At 37.7% G+C, this 26,851-nt stretch overlaps 6 protein-coding genes and 1 non-coding gene across 8 annotated transcripts; 3 read left to right on the forward strand and 4 right to left on the reverse strand.

Annotated features, from left to right (window-relative positions):
• Positions 1 to 1,059: 1,059 nt before the first annotated feature.
• On the forward strand, positions 1,060 to 4,325 carry LOC133713548 (very-long-chain enoyl-CoA reductase). The gene is made up of 4 exons (XM_062139590.1): positions 1,060 to 1,377; positions 1,609 to 1,648; positions 2,901 to 3,655; positions 3,965 to 4,325. Exons 1-4 carry the CDS (start codon positions 1,309 to 1,311, stop codon positions 4,031 to 4,033), a joined length of 933 nt encoding a protein of 310 aa, XP_061995574.1. The 5' UTR covers positions 1,060 to 1,308; the 3' UTR covers positions 4,034 to 4,325.
• Positions 4,326 to 5,211: 886 nt separating this feature from the next.
• LOC133713547 (actin-97) lies at positions 5,212 to 7,880 on the forward strand. 2 transcript variants are annotated; one of them, XM_062139588.1, is made up of 5 exons: positions 5,212 to 5,304; positions 5,838 to 5,907; positions 6,045 to 6,438; positions 6,981 to 7,594; positions 7,683 to 7,880. In XM_062139588.1, exons 2-5 carry the CDS (start codon positions 5,848 to 5,850, stop codon positions 7,746 to 7,748), a joined length of 1,134 nt encoding a protein of 377 aa, XP_061995572.1. In that variant the 5' UTR covers positions 5,212 to 5,304; positions 5,838 to 5,847; the 3' UTR covers positions 7,749 to 7,880. The 2 variants fall into 2 exon arrangements, with proteins under 2 accessions (XP_061995572.1, XP_061995573.1); XM_062139589.1 differs by lacking the exon at positions 5,212 to 5,304 and adding an exon at positions 5,316 to 5,389.
• Positions 7,881 to 8,003: 123 nt separating this feature from the next.
• LOC133713550 (epsin-3-like) lies at positions 8,004 to 9,509 on the reverse strand. The gene is made up of 4 exons (XM_062139591.1): positions 9,359 to 9,509; positions 9,150 to 9,272; positions 8,901 to 9,062; positions 8,004 to 8,719 (listed from the first exon to the last, which is right to left on the reverse strand). Exons 1-4 carry the CDS (start codon positions 9,499 to 9,501, stop codon positions 8,320 to 8,322), a joined length of 828 nt encoding a protein of 275 aa, XP_061995575.1. The 5' UTR covers positions 9,502 to 9,509; the 3' UTR covers positions 8,004 to 8,319.
• A 4,932-nt stretch (positions 9,510 to 14,441) lies between these two features.
• On the reverse strand, positions 14,442 to 17,589 carry LOC133718026 (uncharacterized). The gene is made up of 10 exons (XM_062144813.1): positions 17,341 to 17,589; positions 17,182 to 17,230; positions 16,885 to 16,991; positions 16,382 to 16,427; positions 15,910 to 16,044; positions 15,695 to 15,784; positions 15,461 to 15,592; positions 15,288 to 15,371; positions 15,093 to 15,157; positions 14,442 to 14,913 (listed from the first exon to the last, which is right to left on the reverse strand). The coding sequence occupies exons 1-10, from the start codon at positions 17,457 to 17,459 to the stop codon at positions 14,727 to 14,729; spliced, it is 1,014 nt and encodes a 337-aa protein (XP_062000797.1). The 5' UTR covers positions 17,460 to 17,589; the 3' UTR covers positions 14,442 to 14,726.
• A 29-nt stretch (positions 17,590 to 17,618) lies between these two features.
• TRNAK-CUU (transfer RNA lysine (anticodon CUU)) lies at positions 17,619 to 17,691 on the forward strand. The gene has a single exon. It is a non-coding gene; the product is annotated as a tRNA-Lys (tRNA).
• Positions 17,692 to 19,481: 1,790 nt separating this feature from the next.
• LOC133715310 (uncharacterized) lies at positions 19,482 to 20,527 on the reverse strand. Its single transcript, XM_062141758.1, has one exon. The coding sequence runs from the start codon at positions 20,425 to 20,427 to the stop codon at positions 19,726 to 19,728; it is 702 nt and encodes a 233-aa protein (XP_061997742.1). The 5' UTR covers positions 20,428 to 20,527; the 3' UTR covers positions 19,482 to 19,725.
• A 3,112-nt stretch (positions 20,528 to 23,639) lies between these two features.
• Positions 23,640 to 25,978, reverse strand: LOC133714661 (glucan endo-1,3-beta-glucosidase-like). The gene is made up of 2 exons (XM_062140826.1): positions 24,906 to 25,978; positions 23,640 to 24,207 (listed from the first exon to the last, which is right to left on the reverse strand). The coding sequence occupies exons 1-2, from the start codon at positions 25,923 to 25,925 to the stop codon at positions 23,860 to 23,862; spliced, it is 1,368 nt and encodes a 455-aa protein (XP_061996810.1). The 5' UTR covers positions 25,926 to 25,978; the 3' UTR covers positions 23,640 to 23,859.
• Positions 25,979 to 26,851: the final 873 nt, after the last annotated feature.

Consider the following 26,851-nt stretch of genomic DNA (forward strand, 5'->3'; position numbering starts at 1 on the left):
AGGATGTTCTGTATTCTGTTTTGCAGTAACCAGCATCTTCATTGTGATGCAAATTCTTAGCTCATTCTGTCAATCAATAGTTGGTTATAGGTGAGGTTCCAAAAGCAATAGTTTGTCAGGTTAAGAGATTGAAAATTGTTTAATTTTCACCTGATTGTGGTATATCGTCTCTCTGTGATGTGCTGCATTCAGCTGTTGAACTTGATATATGAAAAATAGCAAATTCCATCTACGCTTGCCTTACCAATGCTTTTAGATTGGAATTCATGTTGTTATTCTGCTTAAGATGGTACAAACATGAAACTGTTCACATTATGTATGTCCTGGTTCTGTTTTTTGGCACTAATCAAGGTCCAGAAGCTGTGGATGCTTCTCTACTTGTGGCAACCAGCAGTTTGCATTTCACTGGTATTGCACGGAACAGTTCCTACTAAAATGCTTTGCTGGAGGTAGACAAATTTGGGCTTATAAATAGGCAGGAAGTCGTTGCTACTTTTATGAAGTTTGTCGTTGCTACTTTTATGAAGTTTGTTTATAGATGAAAACAAAAACAGTATTCACAATGGAAAGGTACAGAGTTCTGAGATATCAAGTTCCAGGCCAGATTGTTTCTTTATCAATTTGTAACAAGCATTCAAACTTAGATACTGGTCGATTCAATTCTGAGTAGTTTACTATTATCTGACTTGTCGGACGTCTCACATGTAATGTTTGGGATGAACCAAGACTTCCTCATTTGGGAAAATGAAAAAGAAGCACAACTCAAGTACTTAGCAACTAGACTCCTGGCCCTGCACAATAAATGTTGAGCTTTCATTTTCTACTAGACCATATCGCAGCAATCGCTTAAACAAGGCTACCTGAGGACATTGACTGAAATTTACCACGCAAATCCGTTCAGCAACTTGATGGTTTCAAACTTTCAATTACGGTTGAATTGCATTGCCCCAATAATTAATTGTGTAACCAAACTTCAATATGTAGCTTACCAGCCTAACAATAGACACTGAACAATGCATTTCGATGTAACCGAAGAGTGGTTCACGTTTCATAGTGCAATTGTAGGAGTTATGTTTGGTTGATCAGCCTCCATAGTTAGCTTTCCTACCCCAACCACACGCCATAATTGTATATCCAATACCGCCCTAACTAACTACTACTACTATCCTACCCCCATAACTAATTCCCACATCGTTATTAAAGAGACCCCCATAAACCCATTTCCGGATCTAACTACGGCTCACTCACCCGTATCTGATTGCTAGCTCAATTTTGTGAAGTGGGTCTCTGTCTCTCTGGCTCGAGGAGATGAAGGTCACCGTAGTTACTAGGAGTGGTAGAGAGCTTTTCAAGGGTGGCCTCGAGCTCAGTGACTCTGTAAGCTCTTCTTTTCTTCTTTGAAATTTGTGGGTATCTCTAAGTTTCATTTGGGTTTTTCAAAGTGATAGACTTTATTCCACTGGATTAGAATTTTGGGTTAAAGATTCAAAATTTATGTGAATTTGAACTATTGAAGAATTAAAGTTCGGTTCTTTCATGCTTTTGAGTGTAGTGGAACCCATTTGTTAGATTTTTCTGACTGTGTTGGTCTCTCTGTTTGTGTTGCAGGCCACTGTTGCTGATCTGCAGGAGGAGATCCATAAGCGATGTAAGTGTTGCTGGATATGCTTCTCTGTTATTAGGGACTTGTATAGTTGTATAAGCATAGTCTTTGACATGGTTTCTTTTCGGGTCAATTAACACCTTTGAATACTAATCTGATTGATTTGTGACCTTAGAGCTTGTTGCATCATTCATATTTTCTTTAAGTTTTGGAACAGTTATTTGTAGATGCATACTTTACATCCTGTAATACTTATGGAGATACCAAACTTGAAGCACCTTGTCTGGACAACCCCATAATCTTTACCTCAGTATTGGCACTTCACACTTATAACATAAATTGACTAACAGCAAGAGCTATTTGCGCTGCAATTGAATCTAAAGCATCGGATAACCTAGTCTAGATGGATATCATCAGAATTTGAAAGCTAATAAAGAACAGACTATTGGGAGTGTCTTTCACTTTTGCTTGAAGTATTAGATTTTATCATGGAAGAGCATCTCAAGGGAAACTGCAGGGAGCATAAGCAGTTTCTAGCTTGATTCCAAAGAAAATTTGAAGTAGGATTAGTGGAAAAATAAGATAGAAAAATGATTTTAAGGAAAATGTAGGGATCATGGTACTTGATGCATGTAGTGCTCAATCTGTGATTCATTGTTTCTCCATAGTATATCGTTAATCTTTGTCTGATCTGAATTATTTAACTTTTGATGCTTTTAGTCAATTCTCTGTATTCCTTCTTCTTTCTCTGTCTGATTACAGTTTCCCAGTCACATTTGACAGTAAAAACAATCATGATTTTTTGTCTTTGATTAAACAGCTAGTTTGGATATATCATGATTGGTACTAAGGTTTAGATTAACTTGCATTCTAGGAAGAAAATAATGAAATAAAGGATATTACAATGGTGTACTGTGTGGTTTCCTTGTTCCAATTCAACTGAAATGCATAGGACCTCTTGGACTGTTAGAAACTCTGCATTTTCTGGTCTGAATTATTTGTTATTGACATTTGTTATTTTCTAGGTTTGTATATTTCACTATTGATGCATTCGTCATCGAATATGCCAATTTAACTGAAATGCATAGGACCTCTTGGACTGTTAGAAAACTTTGCATTTTCTGGTCTGAATTAAATTTTATTGACATTTGTTATTTTCTAGGTTGGTATATTTCACTATTGATGCTTTTGTCATCCTATATGCATTGTTCCATACTAAATGAATAGAGAGCTGTGTGTAAGTGGCCCTTCATATCGTAACATAACTGTAACATGATTAAATCTCTTATGTCAACAGCCAAAAAGTTCTATCCTTCAAGGCAGCGGCTTACTCTTCCTGTCCAACCAGGATCAAAAGAGAAGGCAGTTGTCCTCGCCTCCAAGAAGAGTCTCAAAGATTATTACAGTGGAAACGCAGACAACTTAACTGTGGTGTTCAAGGACTTAGGCCCACAAGTTGAATACCGAACGCTCTTCTTCTTTGAGTATATTGGTCCTTTGCTCATTTATCCCATATTTTACTTCTTCCCTGTTTACCAGTACTTGGGCTTCAAAGGAGACCGTGTCATCCACCCAGTCCAGACATATGCTCTATATTATTATTGCTTCCACTACTTTAAACGTATTATGGAAACATTTTTCATACATAGGTTCAGCCATGCAACCTCACCTCTCTCCTATGTATCCCGGAATTGTGCTTATTATTGGAGCTTTGCAGCACTCATGTCTTACTACGTGAATCACCCACTTTACACCCCTGTTAGCGACCTCCAAATGAAGATTGGCTTTGGTTTTGGGATAATATGTCAAATCGCGAACTTGTATTGTCATATTATATTGAGGAATCTACGAAGCCCTGATGGAAGTGGAGGCTATCAAATACCACGTGGTTTTCTATTCAATATTGTGACATGCGCAAATTATACAACTGAGATTTATCAGTGGTTGGGATTTAATATTGCAACGCAGACGGTTGCTGGTTATCTTTTTGCTGTAGTTGCTGCTTCTATCATGACCAATTGGGCCCTTGGAAAGCACCGCCGTTTAAAGAAGGTACTCCTCTATACTACTGTCCTCCAAACCAAATATGTTGTTTGGATTGCTAATAACTTGTAGTGCTCTTCTTTTGCTTAAATGTTTTGTCTTGTTTTTAGCTAACATCTTGGTCTATTTAAGCTCACCTTGATTGTTATTAAATTGCATGAATTTACAAGTATTCATATGAGTTTGTATGTAGAAGCTCTGTCCATGCATATTTACATACATAATTATTCTGTAAGCGCCAAAACGTATCCTTATGAGTTTGTATTTAGAAGCTCTGTACATGCAATATTAATATTTTGTGACACCTGCCATCTGCAGCTATTTGATGGGAAGGACGGAAGACCTAAGTATCCACGTCGATGGGTGATTCTACCGCCATTCTTGTAGAAGTGATTGGCAAGCCTGCCTTCATTGGTCTCTTGGTATGAAGTGTTCAATTCCATTCCCACCAATGGTTGATCAACGTGAAGAAGTTCAATCCAATTTCAAGATTGATGTTAGTATTCTGCTTAGACTTTGTAATAATTTATTAGAAAGACTTGGAGATTTGCTTGTCGATCCATACAAGAGTTGTCTATCTTGTTCTAGTCAGTTTGAACTCTTTTGTCATTTGCACTTCCTAACTAATGTAATTTTTGAATTGAAAGCAATAATATTTGTTATGTTGTGGCTTTAGACACTGCAATATCCCGGAGAGCTTTCAGTTACAGCACTTTTGGACGTTTCTGTTGGATGGTAAATATCATCATGAATTTGATACAAGTTAATGGAAGTTGGTAAGCTTGTTGCTTGTAAGAATACCCTAAGCTCTGACTTGGTGAACACTTGATGAACAAGCCTCTCTGTAATTGCTTTCGAATGACTATTGCTTGTTTCATCATTTATTTATTTCATTTATACAGCTTTGTTTTCTATGATGAGTCTCCCACCTACGGTTAGCTAGAACTATTATGCTTTGCCACTACCTAGCTGGTGACAGTTATGATTCTGATTTTGCCAACCATAGTAGTCTGGATTTTGAGTAGATCCTTAACATTTTTTAAGGTTGTTTAAAGCAATACCTTTCTCTTATTGTTGTTTAATGTTCTGATTGATCCATTATAGGATGCAGCTTGCAGTTGTGTTCATTACCCTACATTAAAGCACTTTTAAAATGTTTGAGCTGACACTTTCACCCACACTCTTCATTCAATATGAAAACATGATAGCCGAGGTTATGATATGCTTGTATGTCTTCCTTATAGTGTTCAAAACAACGTCGTTTTTAAATATACGATCGATCAACCATTTCAGATTCAAATTTTATACGAAAAAGACCGATATAACATGATCCACATTCTTCCTATGTACTTCTTGCCTTGTGTTGACAAAATGAGGCATCTTAATCATATTGGTTTAGCACTAAAAAGGAAATGTAATTAGGTTCAAGAGTTTGAGAGGGTTGGGAGAAGAGGGGCAAAGTGGTCAAGAGGGTGGAGAAAAATGACTGGAACAGCGGAAGGAGGTGTAATAATGGCCCCACAAAGGGCCCATGGACGCGGTCCATAAATCCCAACGGCTCAGATTACCCTTTATTACTCTTATTCACCTCGTCCAATTCTGGGTGTCTCTCTCTCTCTCTGTTTCGCCTTCGATCTCCCTCACTCTCATTCACAAAGGTCGACTTCCTCATCTCATCTCATCTCTTCTCTCCTTCTCATACTTGCCTTTCTTATCCCTCTCTTTGTTCATCGCTTTAGATCTGTAATCTTCTTTCTTTCTTGTTTCTTTTGTGGAATGATTTGATTGCTGCATTGTTTCGCTTTGTTTCATTTCGTATCAATTTCATATGTAGGATCAAATTTAGGGATTTCCCACCTGAAAGATTGTTTCTTTATTAGTTTTTGATCCTCGTTGATTGTTGGTGAAGAGAATCATCATATAGGTTCTAGTTTTGTTTTGCATCATGCTTTGGTTTGTGTGCCACACTAGTAGTCTATGATTTGGATTGGAGGAAACTCTTTCTCAATTTTTTTTTTCCCTTGTGATGTCTGAATAGTTTTATGCATGAGTTTGATTGTATATTCAATGGAGATTTTAGCTGGAGAGAAGAGTTTAGGGAAGCCGATTAGGAAAATGTTAGCATTGTGTACTATGTGTGTGTGTTATTTCAATGAGGCATTGTTGTAATTGATTGTGGGGTATCTTGCAGGTAGAAGAAGATGGCAGAAAGTGAGGACATTCAGCCGCTCGTGTGTGATAATGGAACGGGAATGGTCAAGGTATTGAATGATGCTCATTTTTGTTCGGAAAAAAAATTGATTTCATGTCCTGATTGTTGGAATGGTTGTTTTTGTACCCTGTATTTTCTTTGTTCTGCACATTAATGTTAAGGACTGCTTTTGATGTTACTGTTTAGGCCGGGTTTGCTGGAGATGATGCTCCGCGAGCTGTCTTCCCTAGCATTGTAGGGCGTCCTCGTCACACTGGTGTCATGGTTGGCATGGGGCAGAAAGATGCTTATGTGGGTGACGAGGCTCAATCCAAGCGTGGTATCTTGACTTTGAAATATCCAATTGAGCATGGTATTGTGAGCAACTGGGATGACATGGAGAAGATCTGGCATCACACCTTCTACAATGAGCTTCGTGTTGCCCCAGAAGAGCACCCAGTTCTTCTAACTGAGGCCCCACTGAATCCCAAGGCTAATCGTGAGAAGATGACCCAGATAATGTTCGAGACCTTTAACACTCCTGCTATGTATGTGGCCATTCAAGCTGTTCTTTCCCTGTATGCAAGTGGGCGTACAACTGGTAAGAATTCTGATTGTTGTTTCATGAAGTAAGGGTGTTAATTTCAAGTATAGTATATAAAGCCGGAAAGTGGCACAATCAGTTGTATGTGTTTTATGTCTTGACAAAAATGCCCTGATGTGAATCATTATAGGTTAAGATATCGGTATATCAGTCTATGGGATTCTTACCTGAGTCCCAAATAGTTTCTTGCCCGAACTGGATTTACTGAGATTGGTTTTTGATATGTGTGGTTTGAAATTTTAGACTAGTTGTTTGAGTACTTTAGTTATGCTACTTTTTGGGGATTTCATATAGGTTAAGATATCACAATTTCAGTCTTAGGATTCCTGCCTGAGTCGCAAAGAGTTTCTTTAGTTGGATTTAGACATTGGTTTTTGATATTTCTGGTTTGAACTTTTAGACCAGTTGGTTGAGAACTTTAGTTTTGCTATTTTTTTGGAAATTCTATATTTGGATAATATCATTGTTAGATTACACTTTTTTTATCCAAAATATTTTCTTTTCATCTTTATTGATGGGTGTTTTTCTTGGATGTGAAGGTATTGTGCTCGACTCTGGTGATGGTGTCAGCCATACAGTCCCCATATACGAGGGATATGCCCTCCCTCATGCCATCCTTCGTCTTGACCTTGCTGGTCGTGACCTCACTGATAGCTTGATGAAAATTCTTACCGAGCGTGGATATTCTTTCACTACCACTGCTGAGCGTGAAATTGTCAGGGACATGAAGGAAAAACTTGCTTACATTGCCCTTGACTATGAGCAGGAGCTTGAGACTTCCAAAACCAGCTCCTCAGTTGAGAAGAGCTATGAGTTACCAGATGGGCAGGTCATTACCATTGGTGCAGAGCGTTTCAGATGCCCAGAAGTCCTTTTCCAACCCTCAATGATCGGAATGGAAGCAGCTGGCATTCACGAGACCACTTACAACTCGATCATGAAGTGTGACGTTGATATCAGGAAAGACCTTTACGGAAATATTGTACTTTCTGGTGGTTCAACTATGTTTCCAGGCATTGCTGATAGGATGAGCAAGGAAATTTCTGCTCTAGCCCCAAGCAGCATGAAGATCAAGGTGGTGGCACCACCTGAGAGGAAGTACAGTGTCTGGATTGGAGGCTCCATCTTGGCTTCACTCAGTACCTTCCAGCAGGTTTGTTTTCATTTCTTCATTTCTATATAAACTGTGTTCAATTTTGATCTTGGGATAAATACTAACTGGAGTACTCGTTTCTTTGCAGATGTGGATTGCAAAAGCGGAGTATGATGAGTCTGGGCCGTCCATAGTTCATAGGAAATGCTTCTAAACTTATGCAAATAGGATCATGGAAGAGTTAGTGCTGTTTTATTGTGTGTTTAACTTTGTTATCTTTCTGTTAATTTCTTGTTGGGATGATACTTTCATTGAGATTTTATAGTGGTAAATTCTTCATTAAAAATTGTTAGTCATTGCCATTTGATAACTTGCTTAACTTTAAAGAAACACCTGATTCCTTTGCCAGAAACAGAGGACGAGGATAAACAGAAACCAAATTCATATCTACCCTCGTTGTTACTTGTTAAGTTGCTTCATCAATGGAACTAGCATTCATAATGAAAATATCTCGATCCAGAAGCTATATACAAATTTTTTAAGATCCATCACCATGGATCGAACTAGGACTCACCATAAATAGTTGTCGGCAAAGGCGTCAGTGTGAAATTTAAACTACTAGGTTTGGGAGAAATGGAATGATTGAAGATAATGTGTATGTTTATCGTTGTGTATGTATCCAAACTGTGCATCAAAAACTGTACAACTGGGTTTATCAGAAACAACAAGTGTGCCATTTAGCTACTCTAATGGCTTGTAGCAAACTAGCCGACATCTTTCAAGATTCAATCTTCGGAAGAAAGAAGGGATTCTTCCTTCTGATGCTCATTCTTGCAAAATGGGTGATCCCCTATGTAGAGATTCATTTCAGGTTTCGATGAGATAATGTCTTGATCACCAATTTCCGGTTGTTTCTTCACCAAGAAATTCTCCTTCAAGTCAAATGACTTATCTTCCTGACTCTGATTATCAGTGTAGTGTGAATTACACCTCTCATACGTTTTACGAGATAGCTCCTTGAAGCTTGAATCTGTGAGAGAATGCTGCCGACTGAAGCTCCCGAACCCTTGTATTCCACGAGTTATATTGCGAGCTCTGGCTCTCTCTTCTTTAAGAAACACAGTGTCTCCAAGAAGCTTGAGCACTCTATCAGATAACTTCCTCACACTCATGCCCCAGTTAAATCTGCATACCACACACAAACCTCATAGATCGATGTTGAATGCTGAAGGTTAAACAGTAGTATATATCTCTGTTTAACTAAGGCAGAGTTTTGTTTCGAAGTATATGGATTAGATTCACATTTTGACAGCATAACATGACATTCAAATAGAGTGATGTGAATCCAGATTACAAATGTGCTAACCCTTTTTCATCAATGTGCTGAAACCTTCCCATCTGCTTGATAACATCGATATCAACCTCAAACTCCTCAGCAAGTCTCAATGGTCCATGGCTTAGAAGGTATTCCAATAGAATTAGAGCCTTGTAAGAGCCTCGCCAATTCTTTCTATCAAAGTTCGACAACCTGAATTCATAACAAAAAATTAAAAAACTTAAAGTGAATATTACTCAAAAGATTACTTATTACAGCATGCACATAGAAATCATTAACCTCCTATGCAGAATCTCCACAATCCTCCAGTAATCATCAACGTCAAAGGCAGCCCTGGATATTACCCCAATGGTACGTGTGTCTGGTGGCCATGAATTTTCATTTGTAGCTTCTTCTGTCATTCTGTAAATTTATCATCCACAAAAACTTATTAAACATCAGATGAACTGAAGAACGTATCGACATGATCATATGTACAGAAAACTTACAGCTCTGCAGGTGTTACATCAGTCAGCGCCAGACGCGCAGTTCTGATCTTCTCTTTTAAGAAGGAAGAGGCTTGCTTCTTCAATTCATAGAACAAAGGACTGCTCATCTTGCTGTTTGTCTTTTGAACATTGACCGCCATCATGCAAGGAATGTTTCTAGGGTGATAAAATTTTTCTATTGATATGGTTATGAACCTTGTCTACGTAAGAAATGCAACTACTCCATTACCAACAAACACCAACTACTCTCTAAAGGTGACGTTGCATTTGTAACGATAAGATTAGGACCATTAAGAATACTTTAACTCTTTAAGACCATTAATACCTTTAACGTGGCTTTATGCCAGTCTGCGCACTCCATGTGCCATGTCTACCTTAGAGCAACTCCAACAGCTTCCCCATATTTTAGTTTTTCTCTATTTTAGGGAAAAATGAGCCTCTTTTGCTCCAACAGATTCCCTATAACTTTCTCTATTTTAGGGAAAGTAAGGAGAGAGAAAACAAAATTCCCTAAATTTACAGCAATCTCTAAAATTTTAAGGAAGAATTTGGAGATTTTAGAGATCGCTGTAAACTAGGGAATCTGTTGGAGTTGAAGAAGAAAAATTGCTTAAAGCTTTGACTTTTGCTTCCCTATAATACAAAAATTATAGAGAAGCTGTTGGAGTTGCTCTTAGTAAGGTGGCAAGTTAATTCATTGTTTTATCAAATGGTCACAACCTCCTAGTGGCAGAATGAAACGAAGTGTTACCGGATTTAATTTCCGGTGGCGACATTGTGGGGAAGCTCATGGTTTGATTGTCCAATGGCTTCGGGTGAGCAATATCTTGCTGGTATGTCACTACCTTTGTAAAGCAAATGGAGTAGCCAATATGTTTGTTAATTGGTGCATGTTGGAATACATAGTTTTTTGTGGAGACTCCTGTTATTGTCTATTTTATCTCGGGATATTGTATTGATGCTTGTTATTATTTGTGGTTTAGGCACCATCCCCCCTCCCATGTGTATTCTACACTTTCATTAATGATCACAGTATGAGGGCAGCCGTATTTTGCCTTCGTAAAAAAAAAAAACAAATAAAATAAAAGAAGTAGAAGAAGAAAGAAGATTAAACTCTTAATTTTGACCTTGAGAAGAGGATAGTGACATCAAATGATAAACAAAGGCATCTTCGGCTCTTAGCTTCTTTGTCTTCAAAATGGTTTTGTTAAAAACTCGTTTTGATAGCAATTTTTGAATTTTGACCAAAATGCAAGGGATTTCCACCATTTCCTTACTATGGTGGTAAGAATTGAATACACATTTTTCTTCTTTTCCTTCAATCCCCTACAAGGATAGGTTGAAATATGATTCAAATCATAAGAACCATATTAATTGAAGACAGAGAATATTATATTACTACTTTCTTTTCCTTCAATCCCCTATAAGAACCATATTGAAGACAGAGTAATATGTATGATTCACCTTCTTGAAAGTCCTCGTTTTCTCCGGAAATGGTACATAAGAAAAAAAGCTATATGGGCACTCCAAGTTCAATTTTAATGGAAACATGGACGGATATTGGATCATTATGTGCATGTGTGCTGGTGCTCCTTCCTGACCTCAAATCCCAGCCCACGTTGTCAATGAGGCAACTGCTTCAGACGTTGCAATAGAGTTGGCCATGGACGGTGCCACATTTTGCAACACCGCCGATGATGTACGCCACTTATGTCCATGATGAAAAACTCCACCGGCAGAGGCTTGACACCTGCTTCGTTCGTGGTGGGGTTGCTCCATCCTTGTCACTTTGTTTTCTCAAATTTTATGTTAGTATTCCTAGCTAGTTCTGGATTAGCATTGTTCTCTTTTATTACATACTAATTATCATACCCTGTTTTCAAATAGGGAAGCTATGGATCATCAGCTCGAAAGGGATCTTGATTGAGCTCAATGACGAGTAGACTAGTAGTACTTTAGATGATATCTTGAAAATATATTTAACGCAGTAACCCACTTTTGAGTATGCTAAACAATGTAATTTGGTTGTAAAGGTATGCAGCTAGCTAGCTTTTAATTAACATTCTAAAATCCCCAGTAAATTTACTTTCTTGGGTTTGTGCTATTCTACAATTGGTGTCCATTCTAGGCTTTCAGTTTGTTAGGTTTCTTTTTATATTTTCTTGGGTTTGTTCTACATGGCTTTAGAGTTTCAATACTATCCATCTTATGTGTAATGCATCCATTAACCGGTTATTTATAAGCTTTCAATTCTAAAGCGATTCACATAACTCGGGAATATTTTCAGCTTGGACCAATGTTTTTTATTAGCTTCTAATTGATTACAAGTTGAAGATTCGACCAACAACAGATACATTGTGTGAACTAATCACGCTTTGCTTAACGCTTCATCTTTGCTATGGTTCCATCCGGGATCTGACAATGATTTTGGGCCCCTTTATCTTCATAAATTTGTTCAACTGCCCGACGTAGCCTCAAAAGATGCCATCTAATTCTTGAATCACCTAAAATTACAAGAGGAAAATTGTATTAACACCATTGCATTCCTTGGCAAACAAAGTAAACTAACATTTTCATGACAAATGAACATTAAAACAATGGACATTTTCATATATGCTACTTCTGTCTTTCTGGCAATTTCTCAAGGCTTTATCTACTCTTACTCTGAATGAACTTTAAAGAAACATATCACATGACCAACTGTCTCGTGGCGCGTTATTCTCAATATCTCAAGGCCCTTATCACAACTGTATGACCGGTGATTATTTCCACCAAATATCTAAAACTGAAGTTGATTTCTTGTTAGTTCTGTCAATAGAAATGTAATAACCTGAGCTAGATAGAAGTAACTGAGAACTGATTTACAGCACTCACCAAGTGCTTAATTGTCACGTAAATTAACAACACTCTAAGTCTACTTTGTGCCGCTGATTCCTTACTAATGGCAGATTTGTATTGAGAAAATCCTGAACCTAGCTATAAGAACAGTTGTAGCTTTGTTTCATAACTTCATTTATTTAGAATCTAGAATACCCGTTTTACTTATTCTACAGATCAATCTTCTATACCAGAATCAGTTTCAAAATAGTCAATCTCAAACAACTGGTATAAAATCAGTCTCAAAGTAGTGCAACACTCAGCCTCACCCAATCAATGTCAGGCCTATAAGTCAAATTCAACAGTACAAAGAAACAGCAACCAGATAAAGTCACCAAAACATACAATTGAAAGTTCATTATACCAGAAAACACCAAATTTCATAAATAAATTGGGCAGGAAATAACGATCTAACATTCATTCTTGATATGAGGATCTTATCTTTTCTTCTGCTGATCAACTTTGAGAATCTGCATGTCCAGATATCCTTTCACTAACAGAGAGTCACTACATGTAGGGTTTCGCATTATAGGGTTTCGCACATAGCTGCATCCATCTCTTTACAGATTTCATTAAAATCCACAGGGTTGTAAATTGCAGTTTGTTCCATGGCTGAATTCTGGCATTTGAAGCTAATTATAGAAGAAAGATGTTGAGAGGAGAAACCTGAGAACGAGTATTTAGGGTTGGGGTGGAAACGAAGGGTGTGGGAGTTTTTAGTTGTTGAAGCTGGAGAAGTATTGCCTTTATATGAGTTTGAAGATGGTAGGGTTCTGCAGAGACTACATACATAAAACTCACCAATCAGTCACCTACTTCAATCTTTAGGTTTCCAATTCTCCCTCAAAAAGTTCATGAACAAAAAATGCAAAGAAAGTGACGATGGAACTTGACTGATTCAAATTCAGAGAAAAAAAAAGGAACTTGGTGAAACTCCAGTATACTGAATCAAATTCACGTGTAGTGAAAACCTTTCCTGCTGTACTATCCTTCTCACCAGGACAATGGTGGTACTTGCACTTCAAAATCATGAAAAAGAATAGAATGGATAAGCCATAATCTACATTCTACATACTCTTGGTAAATATCCTTTGATAAACAATAACAGGCCCGCAATTATGGTCATGGCTTCAATGAGACAAAACGACGGCTTCTCATACTCTCATCCAATGCTATTCCAAGATTCTCTCTCGCTCTACCGTCTAGCTGTTCTTTCCGGTACAGGAAAAGTAATTTGGACTAGGTTTCTGATTCTTTCGACTAGGTTTGCTGCTTTAAGATTAAGTGCTTATAATTATGTTGAGGTGGATGTTCTATAGTACTCTGGAATAGCACTAATTAACACGAGTTTCTTAATTAGAGTTGTCATATAAAAAATAACAAGTTGTGTCTATTCTAATCCACATCATGTACAGTAAGCTTTCTGTTTATCCTTAATCAAATAAATGAACATATCGGATCCAATGTTATTATCAACATGAGTTCAATTTAACCTAACATTTTAGGCATGTCGTGACTCGTGACACTATCAACGGATAATCTATTTTATTATTTAATAGTTTATTTTTGTAATTAATCTTATAGAATCTAGATATCCGAGAGTTGGATCAAGGTACTAGCAGAAGGAGAATCTCGACTCCAAGAGGATGTAGAAAGAGGCGAAAATGATAGGAGAGGAGGGTCTCGGCTCTAAAAGTTACCAACTTGCCATGTAGTCAGTCTTCACTACGGCTGCTGAGCAAAATGAACAAGAGAAGGTGAGAGGTCAATGGTTCTTTTATTTGTTGTTTACAAATAGATGGTGAGGCAAAGACTGATCGAAGCACTTCGTACGGGACATGTGATGCTCCTATAGTGTTTACTATATCCGGCGTTTGGCCGGTGAGTTAGATGAGGTAGAGATTGTGATAGAATTGCACGTATATTTGGTAGAAATAGTTGTTTGTATTATTGATAATAGGAGCCCTATATATAGGGAATTACAAAGTACCGTAAAGGTAATAGAGTCCAAACATAATTAGGGAATCTATAACTACTCCTATTACAACTCTACAACAAACCCTAGTTTGTAGAGGCACACATTATGTCGATATCCTTCAACAGCTACTACTTAATTTAGTTAATTATGATTGTACCTGGGATGAGTATGCTTTTAGTGGGAATGTTTTTTGTAGTGGCCGAAAAGTATAACTTCAATCAAGCACTCTTAAAAAACAGATGCTACTCTGGAATTAACTTTAAAATGTATGATCAGAGGAAAAAAAGACAGTAGCCCCAAATGATTTTACACTACTAAAATCTCATTGTTAGATAATGGCATCCCGAAACAAAGTATAAAACCCTCTATATCTGATCTCTGCGAACACCTCAGGAGCAAAAGAACCAGAGGCCTGTGGTTGTATTAAACGAGATATTTGATTTCTACTGCTGATGTATAGAGGCCAGGAGGATGGCAATGCTTCTGAAAAAGTTTAGCACCTGAACTGAGCAATCAACTGGAAATTCTCCACATACCGCTTCTATATCCAACAGACATCAGCACAAGCTCCCAAAGCATATTTGGAATGCTTAATAGGTTCACCTTTGACCCAGGAATTTCAGACCAGTTCACAGATATCTCACGCATCGGAATTCTAAACCGATTGCCTAGGAAAACCAACTCAACATCAAAGCACCACCTGCAGACAATTGAAATTTCATCAGTCCCAAATAAAAGTATCTATTATCTCAGTGATGCACAGAACTTAATATACGAGTCATGAGACCAAACACAGAAAAACTGTTGCAAATGAAAATTTGAAGTGCAGTTACAACTAAGAGATACAAACAGAGGTTCGGCTATCTGAAGTGTAGTCACCTCTTCAAACGGATGTTAGTGAAAAGCTTCCTTGCAGCAGCCCTAGTGAACATCTTAAAACCACACTGTAATGCATGAAGGATTCTATGTCAGCATTATAAACTAAGTAGCTTTATCAAGATTCAGTCCACTGTCTATTAAAAAAAGGAAAAGTAGTGACCATGAGCAGTTGCAAGGAAAAAATTATGCATTTACCTGGGTATCACGAATTCCAGGACCAGCAGCCAAAAGAACCACAAGATGGAAACCTTTCATCAAGAAATTGCGGTACCACTTCCTCTGAAACATGAAATCAATTGCTTCAATTAAAATACTTGTAAAGATAACAACAATGAAAATACAGCGGTGAACAGATTAGCAAGACTAACTGAAGCCAAGGCCTTCTCCTCGAGATGAGCACGGGAACCAAATGCAGCAATTGGGATATCAGATATTCTAAAATCTGAATTACTAGCAGGTGAGTCCCCAAACTTAAATTCCTCACTTGCAACTGCATGGATCTGGAATGAAAAGTAGAAGCTTCATTAGCATTTCCACCAGATTTGCAAATAGTAAGAAAATCTTCGGGGCGGTATTTCTTTATGGTCACAATTGATACAGACCTTTTTTTCAAGTTTTTCTACGTCATCAACCTTTGTTGCTCCATCTGCATCCAGCATTAGAAGTAGCTCACCCCTTGAATGAAGCATTCCCTGTTTTACAATGCTTTCACAGAAGTAAAAAGCTTCAATTAACTATTGTCATCCCATAAGGGGGAAAAAGGACAGTTCAACAACATGAGTACACATTTATAAGGACTGGCTTAGATTAGACTCACTTTTCTGATAGCCTCTCCCTTTCCATGATTTCTTCCAAGCAGGATAACCCTCACATTGTCTACAGTGTATTTCTTTACAAATTCATATGCTACTCTTTTTGTCCCATCAACACTTCCATCATCAACGATAACCACCTGTCCAAAATGAATATTTCTATAAGCAAAGCAAAGGAGCTACAGGATAAAACAGGCCAAAACTAGCTCATTAAGTTTCCTCATCAGTAACTATGACGTCTAAATATCTTTTTTTATCTAGGAACTTGATGGGGTGTAAACTATCAAGGTAATTGCTGGAAAATTCGAGTTCATCACATCTTCTCTCTACAAGCTAGGGTGCTAGATGAAGGAAAACCTTGCTCCAACGTTCATTTATGAAAATTAAAGAACTGAACATGAAACATGGGAAGGAATGCAAATCACATATGTCAAAGAAACTTCTAAAGATCTAGAAATGAAAGATTCAAACAGGTACCTCATAAGAAAATGACTTATCCTTGGCTGCACGTTGTTGGAGATAACTACAAAGTAAAGATAGGAATATCATTATGATGACTCCAGCAAGCACCCATCAAAGTTGAACAACAAATGAAAATGGTGCAATCATTAATTATCTGCGATACAAATGCACAAGCCAACTTAGGCTCCACCATGGTAATGAAAACTCGAGCCAACCAACTCAAAAATTGTCCAGAGTACCCTTATCAAGCTTCTCTCATACTTCATAGCAAGTGTAACCTTTACTACAAAATTACTTAACAGAAGGCATCACATACAATAGAACAATGACGAAACCAAAGCATAACCAAAAGCAATATTTGCTGAGAAATCTTGCACCACAAGCATAAAGCTATATCATGCAAAAAGGACGAATGCAAACAAATCAAGAATGTTCCTTTTTCCTGTTTTACGGTCTCATCAAACCTATTCTCACATTATAAAAAAAAAAAAAATGCAATTCAATAAGCTTCAACTTACTTCATTGTTTCCTCAAGGGCCAGAGGAAGCCTAAGCTCTTCATTGAATGCAGGGATGATCAAAGATAGATACTTCTCCGCCGGATCGTAAATCGAAGGGCATGTAACCTAAACCAAATTGCTTCCACAACAGTCAGCAACACATCAAACGAACATTCAACGCAGTTTTGAATAACAGAAACACCAAAATCCACACAAATTCTGCATCCAATTCCTGATCACCGCCTAAAAGCCCTAATTCCAGCAAAACTACAATCTTCAACAGTAAATAAACAAAATTACAGTAATCTACACGTACCTGTTTCCTCGACTTCGGGTCTTCGCAGATCGCCGGAGCTTCGACGTGCCTGGAAAACATTGAGCTGTATCAGAAACAAGCTAAAAGAGAAGGAATTGTGATTTTTAGATTGAATGGAGAAAAATGAAGGAGGAAAGAGAGAGAGAGATTGGGAGTTACGCGTTGTTGTGGCGTCTTCTATGAGCTTCGAAGAAGACTGCTGAGACGAAACCTAGGGCTACGATGAGAATGAGGGCTAGCAGAAGCTCCACCATCGTCCATACGATCACGATCTCCATTGTTTACTTTTTGAGGAGACGATGGTTTTGCTCCTCCTCTGAGATTGAAGACGAAACGAACGAGTCGTGCACCAGCAGAGACTCTTGGTCAATTTATTGTTACAGGAAAAGGACTAAGAAAAGGAAGAAATGTAAATTACAGGTTAGACTTTTCAACAAGCCCGTCTAGCTCAGTTGGTAGAGCGCAAGGCTCTTAACCTTGTGGTCGTGGGTTCGAGCCCCACGGTGGGCGTTGGTATTTATTTTTTGATTTCTTTTGTAAAACGTTTTACTAACTACTACTTCGATGGCTATGAACTATTTTGATGGTTGAGATTTATAAGTATATGTTTTGAGTTTGGGTCCACGTTCTTTGGCTTCTTTGCAGTACTTGAAACCAGAACTCATAGAGCCATTTAGTTCGAACAATGTTCTTGCAATTTAAGAACTCCCACTTCGATATCATCAGTTTACTTATCTGGTTTGAATGTGAAGTATTCCAGTGAATTCCATGCTCTATATGTTAAGCAACAATCTGATCTAGGATTTGGCAGAGAAGCCCAAAATTTGGTGGGTTCCCATTTATTGCAACACTGGACCATTGGTACTACAATTAATGAGTACAATCCACAAGTGGAGCTGTGTCCTAGCATATTAGTAGGACTTGCTGATTAGCTGTTTTTCTTCTTGCTTGTCCATCACATTTTGGTGTTTATATAGTTGTTATAACTTGTACCTCAGATCACCTCAGATTTAGGTCTACCAATATGAGAAAATCCAACCATTTGTGAGCCTTTGCTTAGCAGATCGATGTTAAATCACAGCAGACAGCACCTACCAAGGATTTAGAGATTAGTTTTCTTTCTTCTGTAGATGATTGATTGCATGTGACACCATAAGATATTATGGTGGAACCGCCATGTTCTATACTCATTTTGATTCTCACAGAAATGTACGTGGTACTTATTACCCCCACTCATGTACATGTAGTCTTATTTCATAGAGAACTTCTATAATACAGCAACGATTTGTTCATAGTTAGTTTTGTGTTAATTTATCGGCTAATCTAACTACAAAAAAACGTCGGCAATGCCGTATAGCGATGTATATATGGTAGAATTTCTGATATTTGTAAACATAACATAAAGCAGTCAGCTAGCTCATTCCTCATTACTCAAGTTGCAGACCGACAGAGATGTCCATGATTCGTTTGGAAGGAAAAGGTAGTTGGTGATGGGCCTTCATCTCCGGCCATGGCTATGATTAAAGCTACAAGAAATGAAAATCACTTCCACAAATTAAAATAAAGACATGGGTTTTCTTTTTCCGTCACTTTCTTGGACCAGAAAGCTTTTGGAAGAAAATTGGCCCTTCACCTTTCAACAACACTACTAACACTGCCCCATTCTGTCTGCTTTCCCATAATGCCAATCAGACATTTCACTAACCATGTATGCATTCTCATAAGTCATAACTCATCACATTCAAATCCATACTATGGTTTTTATTTTTTTATTTTTGCGGAAACATTTTAAGCTCACAAGCAATTTCTGCAGAAACCTTTTAAGCTCTCAAGCAATTTCTGCCATTATAATATGTCATATACTAAACTACTAGTCTACTACTAGACACTTGGTCTAAACCAATGGGCAGGTTGTGGCTTTGTGGCTTCAATGTTTGATTCACGAGGGTTAATCTGGGCACAATTTACTAAATAACACTGTCAGAATTAACTATTGGTAAGGTACTGACGTTCGTGCAGATTCTTCCCTATTCTGGAATTAAAAGATTTATAGTACACAATAATATCATTTTTACTGTAGAAGTTCTTCCCTATAGTAATTAAAGGCTTTTTTTAATGTCAAGTTCCAGTCTTGACTCTGAACACAAACAGATTTGAATTATGAATTTCATGAACAGTGTTGCAAAAACTATGGCAAAGTTTGTCAGGCACTTACAGAACTGTGCAGGAGCAGCATGTGCCATTCTGCAGAAACGAGCAGAGAGATGAACAAAGCCATATAGGGAAGCTCAATTCCACTGTTGATAGAATTCCCAAATTATTCATACTAATTAAAAATACAATATATTTCTTAGTTTCCAAGAGAAACAAATTAAATCAAGATCTTCTTCAACAAATAAACCAATTCCCCCATCATAATGACAAAAAAATAAAAAAAGAGTCAACAACCCAATTAAGGAAAAAAACAAAAACAAAAAGGCCTAATAGAAGATGATGATGATGATGTTGATGTAGAACAAGGTGATCAAAGATTAAAACTTTTTTCTAGTGAGCCATGGCTGTAGGAGGTTGTTGAAAGTTAATGCTTCTCTGGTTAGGCATGGCAAGCATAGCAGTGTGATCCAAGAAATCTTGAAGAGCCACCACAGACTGTAGAATTGTTCTGAGATCATCAGCATTTGAAAAACCCAAGTTCCCAATCTGCCTAACTGCATACACATAAAAAGTAATGCACCCTTTCCTGAACTTGAACCTTGCCATCTCACACCCACTGAGCCCTCTGATAAGCCTCTTGTTCACTTCCCCTAGTGGAATTTCCGGAGGCCAAACGCGGTCCACGGCGGCCTTCATGGCCTCATTTTCGAAAACAAAGAGGACTACTTTGGACTTCTTGGTGCCTAGGCCTAGTGTGAGGGTGTGCCAGGCATGGTGTGCTAGAATGGTGAAGTTTGTGGGCAAGAACGCGGTGGTGGAAGGAAAGGGCAGCTTTTTGTTGTTCTTGATGATATGGTTTTCTTTGATGTCTGGTGTGACTGAGAGGAGTTGCAGGAGCTCAAAGGGCCTTGCACGGCGGATTGTGAAGGACTTTACGATGAATTGGCCTCCGAATCGGAGACCCTTTACGTCGGAGCTTGGCTTGAAGGAGAAATCTGATGCTGGTTTTGTGGTGGTTTGGTCATCTTTGGGGTTTTGGTGTTTGAGTTTTTGCTTCTTGTTCTTGTACTTCTTCTCTTCTTTTTCTCCCATGGTGTGTGGGATTGAATGATTTTGGTGGTTGCTTTGGTGGGTTTTGTTTTTGTGTGATAACAAACCAATCTAGAGATTTGGATGGTATATTGTATTGGGGGTTTTGCTTTATTTTTGTAATGATGGATTATTGTAGAAAAGGTGGGTTAACCATAAAAATAAAAATTTGATACACCATCCATTTTCAATCAATTTATTAAATATACATCTCAAACAACCTAAATTATCCTCATGTCATAACACAAATTAATATCAAAATTATCAAACTAAACTTTATCATAATCACAAAATTCTATATATATCATAATGAACAATAATGGTCTTTATTTTCTTTACACTAATTGTCATAAAATAACATGTAGAAACATAAGAATTTTGTAATGCAAAATTGTTGGTAGTCGAACTTGCAGAAAATTATCTAGAACACATGAAGAAGATTCCGATTTGAGTTTATAACAAACCTTACAGTTACTAATATATTCTAACTATATTTCATTTATTTATTTAATATAGTTCACTATTTTAGTCATTTTATTTATTCATAAAATCTTATTTTAAATGTTGAAAAATTAAGGTGTATATTAAGTTTTTTTTTTTTTAATAAGTATATTAAGTATTTAGAAATATGTGGATGAAATTTTCCCTCTCTATTTTATTTAATATATATTTTCAGTGGTTGTACAGGAGAATAATGAAGTAGCTTATGAAGTGATGATGATGTTGCCCTTTCATCTTTCTCCCTATCTGTATCTTTCCATATATGCATGAACACTGTGATGCTACCAAAGAGAATTTATGTATCCTATACCTATATGATGTATCATTTATGTGAACAATTTCTTACAGTTCATGAAAAGTTGGCATTGTGTTGGTCCATCAAGATATATAGGAGTTGGCTCACCCCCATATATAGAAGGTAAGGATTTTGGTGAGACACCAAACAGATCCATATATATTAGGCTTAGAAGGCTGAGGGAAGTAAATCTGTTTCACTTTTATCAGAATTCAGAAACATTAGCATGTGCAACTAGAAAGATTTTGGGTTTATAAATGATAATTATACTCCAAGTTTGGTGCATAAGCTCAATGACAGAGGTTTTGGGACCACATTTTGATTTTTGAGAGCCCCCTCCAATCATAATTGCACCCATTTGTTCAAGTTCATTCATCAAAAGCCTAACTACATGTACTAATTTTACTAATTATGAATGCTGTTAGTCTGTTAGCTAACTTTGGTGCTTCAAAAGCTTAAACAGTGAGGGTAGGAAAAAAAAATATGTTAAGCTAACACCTCTTTTAAGGATACATACACACCTAATCACGGAATAAAGAATTTGAACTCGGAACCTCATATGAATTGACTTCTTATGCATTCATAGACACAATGGTTATCTAACGCGACATCAAATCATGGTCAGCACTCAGCAGCAAGTCATTGGTTGTATAAATAGTGCAATGTAAGATCTACAAAGATTAGTAAGCAGAACACACTGCAATTTGGGTAAAATCACTAATTAGCAATATGCCAATAGGGCTCTAGGCCACTGGCCCCCTTGTGTTATATGAAATTGGAGAAGAAAGATTTAAGTTTGATGGAGACTCTACTTAACAGAAACAAGTTTGTACCAGTTGAACAATTTTCTCCTATAAGCTTTTAAGATAGAAGAGACCATGCATTATTTAAAAATAATAATAAAAATAAATAAATAAATTTAAAAAAAAGAGAGGAGAAGATCGAAGAAGATAGAAGAGATTAATGCTTCATAAAATTAATGTTTGATGTGGAGATAAGGCATGCCCTCATCTATATAACTCTAGTGACAACCCAAAAGTCTTCTTCCACATTTAAAGTGGTTTCCTTCTAAAGCCACCCTCTGTGTTTAATAAATTCATGGGAAAGATATGGTAGAGGTTCTGAGAGGGCCATCTAAAAGCAATAACTATTGGAAGAGGGGCCTATCAAAATTAAATTTGAGAGGCTTCTGATTTAAAAGGTATATAAAGAGCTAGCAAGTACATCATGTGTATAAAGTGTAACAAAATGAAATGAATGGGAGTCCATCTGTCAATGTTTTGCATCAAATTGTTAATGAAGAAACATGATTGTGGATGTATGGAGCAGTTAAGTAGAGAAGACTCAGAAGAGCCTGCTGTATGGAGCAAATTAGAGGAAGACATATAACTGATATAAGTATATCAGAGGAAACAGAATTCTAGCAATTTTCTCTTAACTTTCTTTGTTCTCTTTTACATTCCCAATACCGTCAAGTGATCACTCTAAAAGTTCTTCATATGTAAAAAAAAGGAAAAAAAAAAAATCAACCAACTTGCAAATTAGTTAGCAATTAAATACGTTCGTAGTTAAATATTTGATAACGGTTGAATGCATGACTATGTAATTTCAATTTGATAACGGTTCTTTTGTTTTTTCTTTTCTCAAATGATTTTATGAGATGAGAAGGAGAAGTAAGAAGAAATAGGTAGAAGCTGGGATAAAGTAGAAAGGAAAAGGGTTCTAGCAGATCTTTACCTTCAAATTGATGGCTATAAAGAAAGACTGTATACATTCTCTTATGGTATAAGAATATGTTGTTGGATTGTAAAAGTTCCCAGCTCCAGAAAATTGGAATCAATAACAAGTACCAGCCACCTGCTACATATGAATATCCTTGATCAATTTGTAGCAGAAGACTTAATTCAGTTTGATAGACTTAGCCAAGAAGCTTTAGGGGTACACAGTACACACCTTCTTCAATGAATTAATCACAAGCATTTTGTGCATAATTGAATTGCAGTATGCAGGTTTTAGTTGTTCTTATCAGAGACCTTAGGTTAACTGACATCACATTTGTGTACTTCATCTTCCTTAAACTTTCTTTTTAGTTATTGCCAATTAAGTGACTGATTCTTCAGCTTCAATGGATGATAATACTAACTATAAATGTACCTACTTTACTGTAATCATGACATTGATGCCAGCCACAGAGCTTTTGAATGGTTTAATGATCCAAAATCTCCCCCGCATGAACTACTGTAGTAAACAATTTTCGTATGTGAATCTAATATGTTAACCTTATATAAAGCACCCGATCATCAGAGGTTTGTTCATGTTCCGCTTCCATGCATGGTCAATTTGCATCATGTTCTTATTACTATTTAAGATAATAATTTGTGGAATTGGACTTGTAAATTCAGTGGTTTCAACTCAAAAATTCTGATGTCTTAACGACAAAATTAAGGAAGTCCGATCCTCTCATTAATCAGCTAGCCCTTGTTAAATAGTTTTGTACAATAAGTCACAGCAATGGCAGCATAATCAGTTTAACAACTTACATCCCCAAAAAGTTTGAAAAATACAAAAAGAGAGTAAATTACTACGATCTCAAAACCAGTGGATCTCAGCTTCGATCCTAGCTCTTCCTCTTGGCTTCTTCAAGCATTGTATGTACATTTCCCACGGCTGGGGTCCACGGTGGTGATTTGCCCGCTTCCAGAGAAATCGCAGTTGAAGTCGTGGCGGCCATTTGCCTGATAGTAAGCATTCATCAGGTAAGACGCCCGACTGGCAAGATCATTGGAGAAGCAAACTCCACCTGCTTGAATGGGCTTGCAGTCCACTCCCTTGCCACATACGTAATCAATGTCTGCCTGCAAAGCTTGAGGACTAGCGCCTGGTTTCGCTACACACCACTTCTTGCCTCCAGCAACAGGTGCAACTGGCTTTGCTCCTCTGCCTGGTTTGGCTGGGATAACTGGTCGAGCTGGTTGGTTTGGTAATGCCTGAATAAGACAACAATTTAAATGTAAGTAAACGAATAATTTATTTGGACTCCCTAAAAAAAAAAAAAAAATTTGGACCGCAATTTCTCTATGCACATATCAGAGCCCAATCCAGGTCACGGCCCAACTTTTTTTGCCTAATCGGCCAATTCAATTGAAAATGTCAAAATTTTAACAATTTCTAATTCGTATGTGGAGAAAAACTTGCTACTGATACCACCTATGTTTTTATCTCGCTGGTCATATACCTTCCGAATCCAAAAATATTAGTGAAATGAATTGCCAAATTCTACCCTGGTCACTTATAAATATCAATGTAGATAAAAAATATTCGACAAATTATCTCAAAAAATAATAGATAGTTCCACAAAAAGCTTTGGTAAAATCCATCAAAAATTCCCATACCAAACTTGTAAACCCCAAACTAGAAAACTAATGTAAAGTGTAAACAATGCTAATGAGTAATGGACCAAGTTCTTCCAGTATAAATTTAGGTGGCGTTATTCTCTTTTGAGTCTTTGGTTAGGTCTGGAAGAATCTTATACAGTTAAATTTAAAGTGATACCCATGTGCCCAAAATTTTAACTTTTCTAAAAGCACGAGATTTAGCAAATCTAACATTAAGACAAACAAAGTTCACATGATGTTTTGTAAGAAACAAAGCGGAGGGTAAAAAGGTAAATTAACTAGGAACCAACCTGTTGGTTTCGCATAACACCGGCATTGTAAACCGGAGTCATGTCAGGCTTGAACAGCCCCCAGTTCTTCTCGGCGAGGGGCCCGGGCTTCTCGTTCTCATTGAACAAGGCAAAGATGTAAGTCTCGAACTTCCTGTTAGGCATCAGAGGAGTTCCCTTGCCGGAGTTCACGTGCTTGATCAAGTTCGCGTTGTAGTCCACGGCGTTCTGAACGGAGCAGACCGGGAACTCGCAAGCCGAAGGCCAGCCGGTCTCGGCCGCCACGAACTCGATATCGGTGAACCCGATAGCCTTGCAAGCAGAGTAAACGGCGTCCATCAAGTTGTCGAACATGTTGGTGTACAATTTCTTGGTGAACTGATCGACAATGCCCTTGTTGGGTCTGAACAAAGCGAAGTTCTCCTTCTGTGGCGACCACCCGAAGTAGGGGTAGGGGTTGAACATGAATGGGGACTTGGTCTCGCGGCAGAACCTGAGCTGGTCTAGCAAGATCGGGGTCACTTCGGGCCTGAACCGGCCAGCGCTGGCCGGTTCAGACGCGAGCATGATTCCGAGGGAATGTGGGGTAGAGACCTTAACGTCCTTAATACCCTCTTGAATCAAAGCAGCGTGGAGCTGCCTCATGGCGGGGACGAGTCCATTTTTCTGAGCATCATCTCCCCAGTGAAGGATTTCGTTCCCCATAAGAATGTACTTGATCTTGGTGGCCGGGTAGAACGGCTTGATGTGCTGGACGACCCATTGCCGGGCGCCAGCTAGGTTCGTGAGGCCGGGGATCTCACCGTTGGGGATGGTGATGGTTAAGGAGATGCCGGAGTTGGCGAAGGCCTTGATGATCTCGGGATTGACGTCGAAGATCTTGACGGCGTCAATGACGGTTTGGGTCTTGAGGAAGTTGGCGACCTGGGCGGGAGGAGGGAGGTTGTTGGCGAGGGTGCCGTAGTTGACGCCGATGGAGTAGGCGGTGGTGGCGAGCTGAAAGAGGAGAAGGGAGAGGACGAGCTTGGTTGCTGCTGCCATGGTTTTTTTATTTGTGAGGTGGATCCTCTCCTTTACAGATTGGAGTGCAACCCTTCTGGTTTATATAGTGGAGAGAAAAGATAAGATGTTTGACCCTTTTATTTGTGGCTAATTGCTAATTACAGCTCAATTCTGTTTCTTTTTACCCCTATCAAAAACTTCATCCTTTTTTAGGGTAGTTTCTCTATTTCAGGTTTTGAAACTGTCAAGGGATTTTATCTTTGGAAATTGGGTAAATTTTTGGGATCAAATTGTCGGCACGGATAAATTATCTTCGAAAGTGGGTAAATTTTTGGGGAGGAGTTGACGTAATATTTTGGCAACATGGGTAATTATAAATGCCAACTCATATTGGGATTCGCTTGGGGACAAACCTAACCGTTGCCTCCATAATTCAAGATCTCAGAAAAGAGTTTAGGGCACCTGCTTTATGTCCAAAAAGTTTATTCTTAATTGGATACATAATGGAAGCTCAATAGTAATGAAATCATTACTATTGTCTCTTAATTGATGAACTGAAATCATTCAAGAAGCATATACTATTAAACTACACCGGCGGACCGGCCCAAGTAAAGATTATAACAATAATAATTGAAGAGAATTAAGAGTGATTGAAGTTGGTGGAGATTATTATAAATATGAAAGAATATATCAGATAAACATAATTTAGATATGATACAGAACTAAAAAAATTGATAGGGCGCGAACCTAGTGCTGGAAGGGTCGATGAGAAATTAGGGATTAATAGATAGAATTGATTGAAACTACTAACTAAGATCCAATAAAGAGATCTGAAAGAGAATATTTTAATTTTAGAACCGTGTCAAATTATAAATTCGAAATGTAATGGAAAAATAGAAAATGATATTGGACCTAATACATTCAATTTATTAATTAATTATTATGAGAGCAATATTTAAAATGGA

This window comes from Rosa rugosa, chromosome 6, assembly GCF_958449725.1.
Source record: "Rosa rugosa chromosome 6, drRosRugo1.1, whole genome shotgun sequence".
Lineage (NCBI taxonomy): Eukaryota > Viridiplantae > Streptophyta > Magnoliopsida > Rosales > Rosaceae > Rosa > Rosa rugosa.